We start from the raw sequence: 15,604 nt of genomic DNA, 5'->3' as shown, positions 1-15,604 counted from the left end.
TTCTGCGGAGGGGAAGGGGGGCGGGGAGGAGGGCATGCCTCTAGAGGCGTCTCTAGACTCAGTATTCCATCTGCATGCTTGCCCCAGGGACTTGGTCCTGCATATACAGCAAAGGCAAGATGTGGGTGCCTGGGAGGGAAAATGTGCTTCCCTTTCACACTTAGCTAGTTTTTCTTATCATTAAAACTAAAAGAAAAACATTAAAACAGGTTACAAAAATTCCATTTGAATCAAGATTTAAAGAACTCAGTATCTGGGCAACTGTTGCTATCTTCAGTCTCAGTTGTTTATAATTTGTATTCTTTTCTCTGAAGGAGAACTTAAGAGACCATTACTTGGACACTATGTATTCTCATATATGAGGGAGAAGAGTCATTAGAATGTTGTCAACAAAAGCAAAAATCAGGCTTTCTAAGAGAAAGAGCAGAATAAAAGATTGCAGATGGTCTGGAAATAGCATTGTCTTTATAGTTTGGACCTAATGGTTAGGTGACAGGGAGCAAAAGGTATTCTGGGCAGTCTTTTGAATAGACATGATAGGATCATCAAAGAAATGAATTCTAGCTATTTATGGGTTTTCAAAAAATTTGAAGAGTAGCTCTCACCATCCAGAATATTTCAGCCTCCTCAAAGTTAAGACAAGGGAAGATCTGGAGAAGTGCGTCCGGCTCCTAAGGGTTTTGGCCCAAAATTGGCTGTCACTTCCAGTTACAGCCTGTTGGCAGGAAGTCAAACTGATCCACCTCGTGTGACTACTCTTCCATGTGTCCATGAAGGGGAGGAGAACCGGACGCTGGTGAGTACTAGTTACTTTATGTCTGTCACAGTATGGTTCCTAACTTACTCATAATTCCCCACGTTCATCTTTTCTACTTACATGGCTATAAATGCTTCCATGGATGGACATAATTAAATAGTAGTTACACACATGCATACTCAGAGAGATTATTGTCTCCCTGAGGGGAGGGGGGCTGATATCTGTGCCCCTCCCTTGAGTAAGATGTCCTGTGAAGAGGTGAAGGCCTGAAATTGTGGGCAGCTCTGAGGCATGGACACCAGACCCTAGCAGGAGTGACCGTTGGGTTAAGCCCTACAGAGCTTCTCTCAGTGCTGCCTGATCTTGAGTAAGGCCACTTTTTTTACCCTTTGTCTAGAAACCAGCCGACTTCATAGCTTATGGTGATCCCAGCTCAGAGATCTTCTGACAGCCCAGAGGAAGCAAGGAGGAGGGGACCTCTCATCGCTCAGCTTGATGAGCAGTGTAGAGACCCACTTTGGTGGGAGGCCAGTGTGCCTGTTGGGCACAGGCCAGAGTTTGGAAGCCAGGATTCTGAGTAGAAGCCAGAGCATGTGGAGCCAAGGCAGGAATTGCCAGAGGAATAGATTTGTGTGTCAGCTGTGTGTGTGACATGGATTCTGAAGAAAACCATGTCAAAGCCCAATCTGAGGACAGGAGTAGACCAAAGTCAGGAGAGGATGCTGGGAGCTGAGTGACGCTGGAAGGCCATGGACCATTTTGAGATCCAAACCAGGAAGACTTAGTTGGCAGCACACAGACTAATATGCCTCTTGTATATAGGGTTGGGGGCTTGTCTTCTGGGTTCCTCCATCCTCATACCACGTTTTGTAGAAAATGCCTAGTTGTATGAAGATCTCTCCAATTCAGCTATGGGGAAGGGAACAGGATTTGGTCACCTCTGTACCCCCAGTGTCTGCAGTGTTTAACCAGCAGTGGAAGGAAGCAGAGGGGAGGTTGGGGGGGCAGCTCCTAAGAGGGTGTACCCAGGCTGGAGGCCTCTGTTAGCACTTAGCAGCCACCCTGCAGATACCCATGTGGTTTACAAAGGTTCCCAGGTGACTGGCTTTTCCTGCTTCCCAGGGCCAGCCAGGTTTTCCCCACTCTGAAATACATTACTTGCTTCTCATTAGTCACAAGCGTGGGAAAGTCTTTATTGCTAAATTGAAAGAAAAGCCCCTAAAACCATATCCTTAATTTTTGCCTGTGGATAAGGATGGACTTGCCTGTTGGCCATCCTCTTGCTTTGCTCCATGTTCTGTCCTTGAATGAAAGGGAGGCCAGGATGGGGAGGAAGGGTCACCCAGATTGCAGGACCTTCTGTCTTCAAGCTGCTGCATAAAAGATCAGCACTGGACGATCTCTCTGCCCCTCTTTCTACAGCTGAGCCCCGTGAGGCTCAGGAAGGGAGGTGGCTGGCCCAAGGCTGCTCTGCTCTCATCACAACCCCTATAACAAGCCTGGGCTTTCAGACCATACTGCTTCTAACCCCCGAATCTGGCTCATTATTGCCTCTCTTAGTGCAGTAGATCTAAGAGGCAGATCAGCATAAATTAGAAGGGCGTTGCTCCAGTTTGTGGACCCTTCCCTTCTCTGTGCATCTTTAGAAAAACAAAGACCTTTGTGTAGTTTCTTGGAATTAGATTGAGTTAGTCTGTGTGCTGCTTTCTTGGTCATATAACAACCATCTTAACTTAAAATGTCTCTTTTAGCTGAAAATATTTCTTCCTATTCTGTGGTACATTATAAAATGAAATAGGAAATTTAGAAAAAAATTTGTACTAGATTCAATAAAATCAGTGAAAATCTATAAATAACTGCATGTTCATAATTTCCACTGCTTTTACTCCAGTACTTAGATGTGAAATCTGCTGCCTTGTCTCTAGTTAATGGATCCAACTCTGGTCTTACATTCAGGTATGCTGCCTTGGGGAGCTGTAGTCCATGGGCTTCCAGAACCCAGATGTACTAAATCATGATCTGGGTAATCATGTAACTGGGGGGATTTATCACAGGGACAGTGTTTGGAAGCTAATTAATGCCACTCATGTTCTTTCATTTGTCTTGAGTTCATATTTGTGCCTATTTTTCATTTAATCAAGGCTTTTGTTTGCTTACTGTGTACCATTCCAGAGATTAAGAAGATAGTCTCATCAACTGGAAATGTGGGTAAATGTACACGGCTCTTCAACAATCGAAGAATCATTAGCAAATCCGTTGTAATTAGCATCCCTAGCTGCAGTCTCTCTGCCTGGTAAGATCTAGATGAGATGAGCACCAACCCCCACTTGATGAAATTTCTGCAAAACCCCAGAGGGTGGTGTGGGTGCTGTCTTGTGTCATCTTGCTCCAAACTCCCTCTCTGCTTCTCTAGTTAATTTTCGTTCGGCTCATCTCACTGTGCCCTCTGCCTGGGCCAGATGTCAACTCAGTATCTTCAGCACCTCCTCCTCTCTTTGCTTAGCTTTTTCCCATGTGGGGCCAGGTAAGAGTGTGCCACTGGGAGGAGCCAGTGAGAGGTGCCCAGGGGAGGCCTGGAGGTGGAAGAGGAAGCCAGGCCATTGCTCTCCTTCACTGGTCACGGTCTGGCAGGAGGGCAGATGGTGCATACCTGGCTGCGGGAAGCTACCACCAGCTCTGACAGATCCAGCCCTGGATTCTGTAGTGTTGCAGGGGCTTCTCAGTCCTCTGCTCCCTAAACATTTCCGTCTACTTTGCTTCATCAACACCCTTTCTACTTGGGTTCCTGAGCAAACCCTGTGCTGTTAAGTGGGACACGACACAAGTGTGAACTCAGCCCCATCCCCAAGTCCTGTAAAAACCACTCACCACCACTTGGTCTCCCCTGATTTTGCTCATAGAATTTCCAGCCCTTGGCTATCTCTTGAGCTCCCAGTGCTGTTCACTTTCTTTTTCCATGATCAAACCCTCAGGTGTGCTCTGACACTCCCAAGATTTTGTGACAGTCCTATAATCCATGCGCCAGCTCGTCTGGATGGTTCCAACCTCAGGCCATAGTGGCAGTGACCCCCCCGAGTGGCCTTGGGTTTCTCCCTAACACACTGAGAGGACTCACTGACTAAAGGAAGAATGCACGGTCTTTATTGCTAAGTAACTGGAACGATGTGGGTTGACCGTGTATTATGCCATACTTCTTGGGACTGAGTCACTAGATGCCTGAGTGAGGAGAGAAACAACGTCGTAGCCTAACTGTTTCTACCTTGGCCTTCTGGGGCTGCAAGGACTAGGTGTCACAGACAGTGAGTACTGTGATTATTTGCAACTGGAAAGTTCCAGAGGACTCAAGAAGAAAATGTTAAGCCCTCATGGGATAGACAGGGTGTATTGCTTCTTGAAAGGAGTCAACCTTTTATAAGACTGGATATTCTGTCCATGCTTGACTGTGAGGTTCCTGGGAACCTTGGAGTTACAAGCAGTTTTGTGGCAAATCAGGCATTTCCATGGGGAAAAAGTGGTGAAGACCTAGACAGTTTCTGTCTGGTAACTGCAGTTATTGTCCAGTAATTAGATTTCCTATCTAGAATAGCTATACATATCTATATATCAATATATCTGTATATCCATCCATCCATCCATCCGTCGAGAGTGCTGTAAAATCTATGAGCGTCACTGAGCAAATCGAGCTGCAGTGGACCAGCCCAGGCCTGTGGAATTGCCTGTAACACTGGGCACCTACCCCCAGAACCTGTCCCTCAACCCCATCCCAAGTGTCCTTCTTAGTCTCTGAAGGGTTTTGCATCTGAGTGTTCCTTACCTTGGTATCAAGATCACAATCCCTACTCTCATTTGAGGGCATTTGCATGGTGTACCCTGAGCCCTCACCTTACTGTTAGCACCTCTGAATGATTTAAGGATAATCTCACACAGAGCTGGGTTTTGCTTTGCGAATCAATCTGAAAATCTTTTAGTAGTGAGTTCAGATTTATTAATGCAAATAATATGACTGATCTCAGTTGAATCTCATTTTTTATATGAATCTCTGTTTTTATTGTGGCGATAATTCTGTTTCTATATTGTATTTCTACTCTGTTTCTTATATTTGCCATGTATTTGATGTTTTCTTTGCTCTCTTAAAATTTATCATATTCATTTATTTGGCATTCAGGATGGCTTGTGTTCTTGTGCATACATTTAACACTTAATATCCTCATAGGACTCTTCTAGTCCCTCTTTTTTTTAATTTAACCTCAGCTTCCACTGCCTTGTTTCTGGCCTAGATGGCACTCTGGGACCTCCCCACCTGTCCCCTAGCCATCCATTCATGACCTCCTCCCTTCTTCTCTCCCTTCTCTCATTTTGAAAGTTGGGTTATTTCTATGATGTCAGAGCCTATCCTGGCATAGGATTCCCCCCTCTTGTTCCCACTCTTGTTTCAGCCTTAGATCCACACATCAGTGAGCTCCGTGCCTCCCGCCAGTCTCTTCATTCCGTTCTAGCGGAGTGTCAGGAAAGGCTCCAAGGACAACTGTCCCCAAGATGCTGATTGCCTAGAATGGGCTGGCCACATCCTGTGTCCTCTCTCATGTGTTTCTCCCCTTCCTGTCTCCTCCTCTTTTCCTCCTCATCTTCTAGCTGTTTCTTTGGCCTCTTCCTTCAAGTTCCTCCTCCTCAGTGATCCAGGCCTCTTCCCAGACTTTCCGTCCCCTCTCCCTCTGCCTTCACAGAGGCTCCTGCTCTGATCTCTCGGCTCTTTTGGTCCCCCCTCCATGTTACTACTACACCCTTCCAGGTGGCTGACACCCACTGGAAGGTTGGGGAGCCATTGTGCTATTCAGGCTGCCATGGTCCTGGCTGTCCCTGCACCCTCCTTCCTGCAGGTCTGAGAAAAACTGGAGGCCCAGTGCTGTCCCTCTGTGGCTCCTGGAGCCTGCGAAGGAGGCAGCAACTTGGTGTCGGGGCAGGGAGAGGCAGGGGATGGGCGGGGGCTACAAGAAAAGAAAGCAAAATCAGAACAGAAGGCAAACGCCCAAGTGAGGAAGTTCTCAGTGCCTCACCACAGGTGCGTGTTGGAAAGGAGCCCGGGCAAAATCAGCTGCCACCCTCATTGCTTGTATAAGTGGCCAGATCCAAGAGCGGCCCCTGTAGCCACTATTCATCTCTGTTTTTATTGTGGCGATAATGCAGTTTTCTTTGGAATTTGAGATTCTGGCATATATAGTAGTTGTTGGTCCTCAAATAAGAAGCCTGTGGATGAATTAAACTTTATCCCAAACTTGGTTTATCACAGAGCACACTTGACCTTCTTTTTCCTAGGGTCAGAATAGGCTCCGTCACACCCTGCAAAGAGGCGGGGGTGGCTCAGTTCACAAGATTATTTTGGTATAGCTGTCTCCTCAGGCAAAGGGTTTCTTCTGTGTTTCACCAAAGATCTCCCCCAACTTCAAGTAAACCCAAATATAGCAACCAAATTTAAACGAAAGAAAACATATTCGAAAGAGTGTGATGCTGGTCAAGCGTTCGTTTTCTATAAGTGTGTCATCTGTTACGTGATTTTTCACAGTTCTCCAGGTGTTTGTTGCCCTTTTTTCCCCAGCAATCTGATTTTTGCAGAGACCAGGAGCCTTAGGAGCTCCTTCTGTCTGTGACAAGACGAGACTGACACATCCTTCAGGGACCCAGCTACTAAGCTTGCTTCGTGTGGGAGCAAATCACATACCACTTTTGATGACATGTTGGAATTAATCTCTCCTCCCAAGAGCCACCAGGCTAACAGCCCCCTTTCCAGAAAAGGTGATTTCGGTGTCTTTCATTTATTTGCTTAAAATTTTCAACTCAGATCAAAACCCTACAGAGGTTTTCATTACTTAAATCAGCATTTCCAGAAGTTTTCGTAAAAAAAAATTTTGATATGCAAATTGGGGATCTGGTATTACATTCATGATTCCACAGTCAAATTCATTTGGAGAGTTTTGATATAAACACAGGTAATTACATTCTTTATCACGGGAGTTCTCAGAGCCCTTACTATGCTAGTATGCATGGAGGGATGCTGTACTGCTTCCCCTTCATGCCCACCAGCCAAGGAGGTGACTACAGGGGCACAGAGGGTGGGGATGTCCGACACTGCAGAGCCCGAGAGCACCTGCACTCACCTGGACCACCTGCATCCCCCGCTCTGTTACCTGGGGACCTAGGGGGCACACTGGCGTGCCCGACTCCAGACCCAGTGATGTGGGTTCTGGGCCTGGATCTGAAAGGGAAACAGCAACGTAAGCACCTGGAGGAAGGGCCCAGCCCTACCACTCGGGTGCTCCCTCTGGTCCTCGTCCCCAACAGACCTCCTCACACAACTCTGGGGTGACCCAGGCTCGGTGCCCCATTGCATGGAAGAACTCCACCTTCAACTTCAGGAACTCCTTGTAGAGGTCTGGCCAGTGCTCCCTGCCCAGCAGGAACTGGAAGATGCTCCGTTTGGACGTGGGGTTGTCCTCCTCCATGTCGGAGGCGATGTAGCTGCCGTGGGAAAAGAGGGGAAGCTTGCAGAGGTCACACTGGAGGACCTAGTGCCCAGGGCAGTCTATCCAGGAAGGAGGGTCAGGGAAGCCCTATCTGCAGGGAGCCTGACTCCAGAGGGATAGCAGGACCGTCCTCAGGACCAAGCCTGTGGGGCCCACGCTGTGCTTGGCCCAGGCCAAGGTTCTGGCTGCTCGCCATTTCCCTGGGGCTTCCTCCCTCCGGTCACTCAGTCTCTGAGCAGCAAGTGATGTTTCTTGGCTACTTTCATGATCTTAGGAACTTACTCATTGCCTTCCCCTCCCCCATGACCGTGTGACCCCTGAAGGCCTTGTCTGCTCTGTGGCCAAGAGGAACCACTTGAGACCGTCCAGCTCATAGGCATGGCCAGGCCATCCTGATGGGGTGGTGAGGCTGTGGGATGGGGCGGTTTGGGCAGAACTGAGAGCATTCCCCAAAGACACTCACAGGGCCAGGAAGAAGTGGATCCTGTTATATAGGTGTCCAGGCAGCCCGACACGGCCGAAGTACTCCACCACCATGGAAAGCAGGTACTGTGTGGGCACGGAAGGCAGGTGAGGGGTCAGTAGAGGGGGTGAGAGTGTCCCGCACGGGCTACGGGTCCTGCCCCATCCAGCGGCCATGGTGGGAACCCCTCAGGTTGGCTGTGCTGAGGCCCTTTGACAAGTGGAGAGGAACGAATGGGAGGCCAGGAGAAGATGCCCATGGGCAGGGCAGGCCACGGGCGGTGTGTCTTCTGACACTGAGAGCAGGTCTCTCCAGGGCTTCTCCCGCCTGGCCAGAAATCTGGTTCTCTGTTCCTGCCCCCATGGGGTGGTGACTCTGTGGACCCCTCAGGCCCTCATCATTTTGGTGCTGCAGATACCTTATCAGATACTTTGAGGAAAATGTCAGCTTCCAAGAAGCTCTGGATCACAGGATCCTCTGCAAAGGAAGGGAGAAGTGAGGAGGGCCTTGGAGCAGGCCTTCTGGGGGCTGTGGGACACTCCAGAGGGAAGGAGGAAAACCAGAGCCTCCCTCAAGTTCCTTTGTTTCCTGGAAGTGGAGGCAGTGTCCCTTCTGCCAGGAGGGTTGTGAGTCTTAATATTTGTGACAATGGCCACTCCTTCCAGGGAGGCCTATGTCGTGAATTTCATCTGTAGGGCTTGGATTTCGCTGTTGTAAACTTCCACGTGATGGGCAGGGATTTGTTGATCACAGAGATGTGACCTGGCTCTCAATGCTTAACACATTTGTCTCAAGCCAGAGCTTGGATGTGGCCATGGGTCTCTATGACACCGCATTTGTCCTTGTCACTTTATCATGCTGGGGCCGGACAAAGCTTCCTGCCGCCTCCCGTTAACTGAGCGCCCTGAGCCTGTGGTGGTCAGTTCGCAGCCCCTGGGGGTGCTGGGAGTACTGCCCTCTTTCTCCTGGATCCCCTCGCTTCCTGCAGATAATGACCTGTGCCCCCCCCCCCCCAGTCCCAACTCTGGGATTAGAGTTGTCCCCTGGAGGTACCATTTTCCAGGGGAGACCTGAGAATGTGGGTGCTGTCTTTCCCTCCTTGACTGGGACAATGACACTTGCACAACAGGGAGGATGGAGGAGTCAAGGGTTATTTCATTCTCCTTGACCCTTCTCCAGTCAGTCTGGCTCTCTGCAATAGAACTCTGTGATGATGAAAGTGTTCTAGATGTGCACTGTTCACTATGGGAGCCATTAGCCATGTGTGGCTACTGTGCACTTGAAATGTGGCTCATGAGACTGAGAAACTGAATTTTTAAATTTAATTTTAAATGAGTTAAATCAGGTTTTAATAGCTACATGTGGCTAATGAATGCTGTATTGGACAACGTGATCACAGTGTTGTCTCCAGAACTATCACACTTAATCCTGCCTCTGGTCCTGATGGCCCCTTCTCAGACAGAGTCCCTGGAGTATCCCATCTCATAGAGCTCCCCTCTCCTGCTTCGTGTTCCATCTCCAGGCATCACTGCCTTTGAATAACATTACTTCTCTGCATTTGTCACTGGCTGAGAACAGCTTATTTCTATATGGGTTTGTTTTTTGTCTCCTCCCACCTTGAACGTACAGACAGCAAGATCTAGGTTGTCTTTTCATCACTAATCTCTAAAATCTTAATTGGAGGGAATACATGAATGTATCCCAGTGGGCAAAGGATGCACCCCTTGGTTGGTTCTGAAATGTCTTGACTGTTGAGCACTCTCCACTGTAGCCTCCTCCCTCTCCCTCTAAGAACTTGTCTCAGGAAAAACTTGCCAGCCCCCCAGCAGAAGGAGGGTCGCTCTGTGTCCGTGCCCCCTGGACCCTTTATAGCTTAGAGCCCGGGGGGTGGTTTGAGCATGATCCCAGAGCCACTGCCTCCAACATGATCCCCACTTAGCAGGACCCTGAACGCTCCATCCGCTCAGAGCACACACCCAGAAGTCGGTAGAATGCTTCTTGGTCTTCAGGACGGTAACTGGGTCTTCTCCTCTTGTTCATCCTGAGTTTTGTTCCCTCAACATGATTGACTGTCCATATGTTCCTCTTCTGTCCCCTCTTCTTCCAGGACCTCAGCTCAGAGATAGCTTCTGAGGTGGTAGAGTTGGAGGCTGGGACGCTGCTCTCCTGGGCAGCTGCAGAAACAAAAGATTCTTGAGTCAGCGTGGATGTGACCCACCTGAGAAGTGGAGTCCTTGCCATGCAGCTCACTCTGAACACTGGGCCTGGACTCAGCCTTGTGAAGACAAGATGGTAAGTGGTCACTCAACAGTAGTTGACACTTCATGCAGGGAAGCTGAGGCACACGCGAGGACACATACCTGCCTTGACATCCATCGATCTCCTCCTCTTCTGGCCTCTCATTCTCCTGGCTCTCTGCTCAGGGACAGCCTCTGAAGAGGCAGGACTGGAGGCCAGAGGGCTCCTATTCCATGGAGCTGTAGGGAGAGAGGAAGGACCCTGTGTCATCATGGCGGGAGGACCCACCTGGGAAATGCTAGGCTCTTCCTTTCCCACTTACGTTGAGAATTTTGCATGTGACATCTGGAGGGATAAGAGAATGACCATCACCCCTTTGCACTTGTCTATAAAGGAGGGTAGGAATTATTATTTCCCTTTCTTTGCCAGGCAAAAGCTGCTCTCCTGTGCCTTTTTCCATGGATTGTTCTGCCTGGAGGATACCTCTATAGAGACAGATGTAAAATTCTCTAGTCATAGATGTCTTTAATAGCCATAGAAGTGCACAGGATAGTGACCTCCCTGTCTCACCCTGAAAGCCCTTTTCCCTGCCCGTGCAGACCCAAACACATGAGAGCTGAGAGGAGGAAGGAGAAGTAATGTTGGAGCCATGGTGTTCTGTCAACTTCAATCATTCAGAGACCGTGGGTAGAAGCCAGACGATCACACACACCTGCCTTCCCTTCCATGCACACCCTTTTCTTCTGACTCTTCTTTGCTGGGTCCTGTTGGCTTGGAACAGTCTCTGAGGCAGCTAATGTGGAGCCCAGGGGGATCCTGTCTTGTCTTCTCTGTGTACGGAAAAAATGGAAGGGACTCAACCTGATTCTGACCAGGCCATTTCTATTTGCTTAACCTGCTCCTTGTGAAACCTAATAATGATTAAAATGGCAATAATAGCTAACAGTTATTGGTTGCCTATTGAACTTCCAGTATTGATCAATGCATAAAGAATGACCTCATTCAATCCTTATAATGATCTGTGAACTAAGATGTATGACTTACATGATTTACAGGTGAGGAAATGGTGACTTAACTTGGTGTAGGATTTGTTCCTTGACCAAGGCTAGAACACTTCGGATTTGGGATTAGGACTCGTGTCTGACCAGTGCTCAAGGGGAGAATGGCCAGGCGCAACAAGAGTTGCACCTCAGTCACCCTTCTATGAAGGCCAAGCTGGGTGGCCTGACATACTCAGTCTAGGACAGGAACCAGTGACACTTACCCAGAGTGGACTTCCTGGCTCTCTCGGGATCTAGGCCCCTCACATTTATCCAGAGTACAGCCTCAGAACAGTGTGAGAAGAACACTGACCCTAGTAGCCAGGTCTTTGGAATCAAATGGCTCCCAAGATTCTGGAGCCCTTGACATGAGTCACTGATGACATCACATCATTCCACCAGGAACTGCACTTTGGTCTATAAAAGGCCTCGAGGAAAAGATGATGAGCCTCAAGGGGAGGGCAGTTAGTATCCCAGCCTGAATACTGGACTCACCTCCTTGTATATCAACATTATCTCCACTTTGAAACTCATCCTGTGTTTAATCAAATCAATTAATGATGAAAGCAATACATCCACATATCAAAGACACAAACTTAAAAGCTGACTAATTCCTCATCCGTAATAAAAGTAACTCATGTAGTTTATTTTTACTATCTTCTTATTTCTGTTTAGCTATGATCATATTAAGATTAAAAATTTTTCACTTTTATATTTTGAGATAATTGTAGGATTATATGCAGTTGTAAGAAATAAAACAGAGATCCTATGTAAATTTCACCAATTTTCCCCCAGTAGTACAAACTCACATAATTAAAGCACAATATCACAATGGGAAATTGACATTGGTACAATCCAATGACTTTATTCAGATATCACTAGTTTTACACACACACTTATGTGTGTCTTTAGTTCTATGCAGGTTTTTCACATGTGTACACCCATGTGACCACCATCAAGAGACACACAGTCAAGATTTAGAGCAGTGCCATTACAAGGATCCCTCATGCTAGTCTTTTAGAGTATCCCTCCACCCCCCCCAACCCCTTGTAACAAGTAATTTTGTCTCCATCTCTATAATTTTGTTATTTCAAATTTATTATATAAATGGAAGCAGATAGTGTATAATCTTATGCAATTGGCTTTTTTCACTTAGCGTAATTCCCTTAAGAACTGTTCAGTTGGTTGCATAAATCAAGAGTTCATTCCTTTTTATTGCTTTGTAGTACTCCATGGCCACGTGGCAAAGGGTATGTTTCGCTTTATGAGCATTTGCTATTTTCTTCTGAAGCGGTCCTATCATTTTGCCTCTCCACCGGCAATGTCTGAGTGACCCAGTTTCTCCACACCATTGCCAGCATTTGGTGTTATCACTAGCTTTTATTTCGACCCTATCTCATCATGGTTTGAATTGGCATTTCCCTTATAGATTAAAATGTTGAACGTCTTTCCATGTGTGTCTGCCATCCATATATCCATTTTGGTGAAATGTCTGTTCACGTCTTTTCTAACTGAATTGTTCCCTTCTTTACTGTGTGTTTCCACAGCTTTTTATATATTCTAGATACAAGTCCTTTGTAAGACACGTGGTTTGCAAATATTTTCTAACAGTCTGTAGTTTGTCTTTTCACCCTTTTAACCGGGTCTCGATGCCGCGGCTGCTCGTCCTCCCAGACCCAGTGAGCGTCTCTCTCCTCAGTGTTGCTTCAGCTCCTTCATGTTGTTAGTGAGATAAGTTGAATCCTACTAGAATTTCAAGCACTGCTGTGACCAGAGCTCGCAGACCAGTACCAAATTCTTCTGAATTCTTTTACTTAATGCAGTGCTGTTGAGACCAAGCCACACTCAATATCTCAACGCAAACTTGCTTTGAATGACGATTCCCCTCTGCTTCCAGCTTAAACAGCCATGACAGCCTTCTGTAGGAACCGCCCGTTGGGGGCTGAGTGGAGAAGCTCACTTCACCAAGGGGAGACGGCACCTCCAAGTCCAAGGCCGGCCAACAAGTGCATTGCAAACCTCAGCCTTTGTCAGGCTGCAAGTCCCAGGACAGTTCCATCTTTCCAGCGTGGGGAAATACACTCCGCCCGCCACGAGGCCACGACAAGCATGTGGATGTGTGACTTCAGGGGCAGGGAGGAACGGGACCACCATCGGTCTATCACACACATTAAGAACAACCATGTGTTAGGGGGCTCGAGAGCTCCCCTGACTGGGGAGTGTCTCCTCCGTGGTTGACAGGCAGAGGGCCTACAGTTCCAAGTCTCCAACGTCAAGAATCATTGCTCTGCCCTTCTGCTACCGCACGAGTGAAGTAACAGGGACTGAATTTACCCTCCCCCTCGAGATAACTAGAGGACAAAATATATGAAAAAACCAAGTTGGTTTTTAAGACACTGGACGTGAGGCCGGGCAGAGGAATGGTCCCTGAGGAAAGGGAGACAGATGAGGTGCAGCCTGTGATTGCCTCAGATTATTATTGCTCAGGGAGCTTCCAGACATGGGGCTGTTCATGTGCAGTCCCTTTGCAGAAAAGGTTTTCTTGGTGAGCAGCAACATTTTTTCTGATTTTTCTAACACCAAGTGTTGTTTTCATCCATCGTCCAAAAGGAGACAGGGATGACTGTTCACTTGGTCACTCGCTGTGTTTTCCAGCTTTGGTTAAGGCCGTTTGAAGGCCTGACTGTGAAGGACCTCCTGTGTAGCTTCCTTCTTTCATCACACTGAGGTTTGCTTGCAAAGTCTCAAATCTTGGAGAGCTTTCTGGTCGCTCTTCCTAAATTTTATGCCCAACCCTGTTGATGGATTCATAGCAAATCCTGTTGATGGAATCTTCTGGCTGCTCCCAGACTCTTCTGTTCTTAGGTTTCGCCAGCATACTGCATGGTCCAACATTAAATGAGCTCTGTCTGTGCTCAAGCATCACTTTCTCGACAGCCACCCTTGATCTCTCTGTGTGAAATTTTTTTTTTCAAGATTATTTATTTGACAGAGAGAGAGAGAGGGAACACAAGCAGGCAGAGGGAGAGGGAGAAGCAGGCTTCCCACCAAGCAGGGAGCCCAATGTGGGGCTCAATCCAGGATCCTGGAATCATGACCTGAGCCGAAGGCAGACGCTTAACGACTGAGCCACCCAGGCGCCCCTCTCTGTGTGAAATTTAATCATAACTCCCTCCCTGTCTCGATTGGCACTCCTCATTCTCCTCTCTTCTTTCCTTCTCCGTGGCACTTACCATATTTTACTATTCTGTATAAGTTCTGATTAGAGCTTCTGATCTGTCTACCTCTCCTAGAATATAACCTCCTCAACGGCAAGCATCTTTGTCTCTTGTGTTTCACTGAAGTATCCTAATTGCCTAGAACAGTACCTGGCACATAGTAGGTGCCAAGTAAATGAGTGAATGAATTCTCAGGCTACTACACTAGATAAAGCCACCAGAAAAAATTAACTGTTCAGTTTCTTCAGAAAGTGGTAATCTTGGGTAGGAATAATTCTGTATGAAACCACAGAGAAGTACAGATGAGGGTTTTAGAACTATTTGTTTTTATGTTCTTTTTAATTGATACTAAAAAACTGTGTGAGGAGCTCCCAAAACATATAATCTGATTTTCTCTTAAAATCTGGGCTCCAGGGGCACCTGGGTGGCTCAGTTGGTAAAGCATCTGCCTTCAGCTCAGGTCATGATCCTGGGGTCCTGGGATCGAGCTCCCCACCCCCATCAATCGGGCCCTCTGCTCAGTGGGGAGCTTGCTTCTCCCTCTCCTCCCTGCTCTGTGCTCTCTCGCTATCTCTGTCACTATCTCTGTCTCTGTCTCTCTCAAACAAATAAAATCTTTAAAAAAAATCTGGGTTCCATTTGCTGGTGTTATGTGGGCTCTTTCTGCAGGCTGACTGCACATCAGGCTCCCTGCCTCAGTTGAGTGGATCACATGACAAGGAGGCAATGCCACCCTACCTTGTATGAAACTGGAGGCTGCATTCCTTCTTTGGAGTAAGACATGCTCTTCAAAATGCCAATGGGCAGCAGTGGGATCATAGTGCATTTTCTTTCTTTTTTTCAGGACAGCCTAGGACATGTTGTAGGATGGTTATCTGGGACCATATAGGAAGGAAGGAACCAGAGTGAGGGTTGGGGTCAGGGAGGAGTTTCTAGAATCCTATTCCTAAAGGATGGGTCTTCTGCTGTTTCTAGAAAGTTTGTCGTGACAGTGAGTTCTTTTTCTAAATGTTAGGTGTGGCTCTATATAGGATACTACTAATTTTTTTTTTTTAAATGAACACATTAGGACACACACTTTCATGGATGTCATCTTGTTTGAAGTGGTCACTCTTGGAGATTTTACATACATGTTCCTATTAGTGCTCCAAATTCTTTGTGAATGAGCTTCAGAACATGACTATCCTCAGTGGTGGCAAGTTTCCATTATTTAAAATTAGTTTTTTGGCATCAAGAGCGTCCCTACCCTAAGCTAGGTGATGAAGTCGTTTCCACCAGCTGCTCTGCTACGACCCAGAAGGTGGTCAATTCGTATTTGTTGAAATGAACCAAGAAATGAGGCAGTGGCTGCAAAGCTGGGGATATTAATT

The 15,604-nt window shown here is 47.3% G+C and overlaps 1 protein-coding gene across 1 annotated transcript; it reads right to left on the bottom strand.

Annotated features, from left to right (window-relative positions):
* Positions 1–6,947: 6,947 nt before the first annotated feature.
* Positions 6,948–10,114, bottom strand: LOC110587496 (speedy protein E5-like). Its single transcript, XM_021697717.2, has 6 exons — positions 10,099–10,114; positions 9,715–9,912; positions 8,157–8,215; positions 7,739–7,824; positions 7,096–7,270; positions 6,948–7,007 (listed from the first exon to the last, which is right to left on the bottom strand). The coding sequence occupies exons 1-6, from the start codon at positions 10,112–10,114 to the stop codon at positions 6,948–6,950; spliced, it is 594 nt and encodes a 197-aa protein (XP_021553392.2).
* Between the last annotated feature and the right edge of the window lie 5,490 nt (positions 10,115–15,604).

This window comes from Neomonachus schauinslandi, chromosome 10 (genome assembly GCF_002201575.2).
Source record: "Neomonachus schauinslandi chromosome 10, ASM220157v2, whole genome shotgun sequence".
Taxonomy (NCBI): Eukaryota; Metazoa; Chordata; class Mammalia; order Carnivora; family Phocidae; genus Neomonachus; species Neomonachus schauinslandi.
The sequence above is the reverse complement of the archived record's forward strand: the minus strand, read 5'-3'. Positions and strand labels throughout refer to the sequence as shown.

Excerpts from the sequence above, each read along its gene's own strand:
- LOC110587496 (XM_021697717.2), bottom strand. Across the intron at positions 8,216-9,714 it reads AGCATTCTACCGACTTCTGG|AGGATCCTGTGATCCAGAGC; the intron begins GTGTGTGCTCTG and ends CTTCCTTTGCAG. Across the intron at positions 7,271-7,738 it reads ATCCACTTCTTCCTGGCCCT|CTACATCGCCTCCGACATGG; the intron begins GTGAGTGTCTTT and ends TTCCCACGGCAG.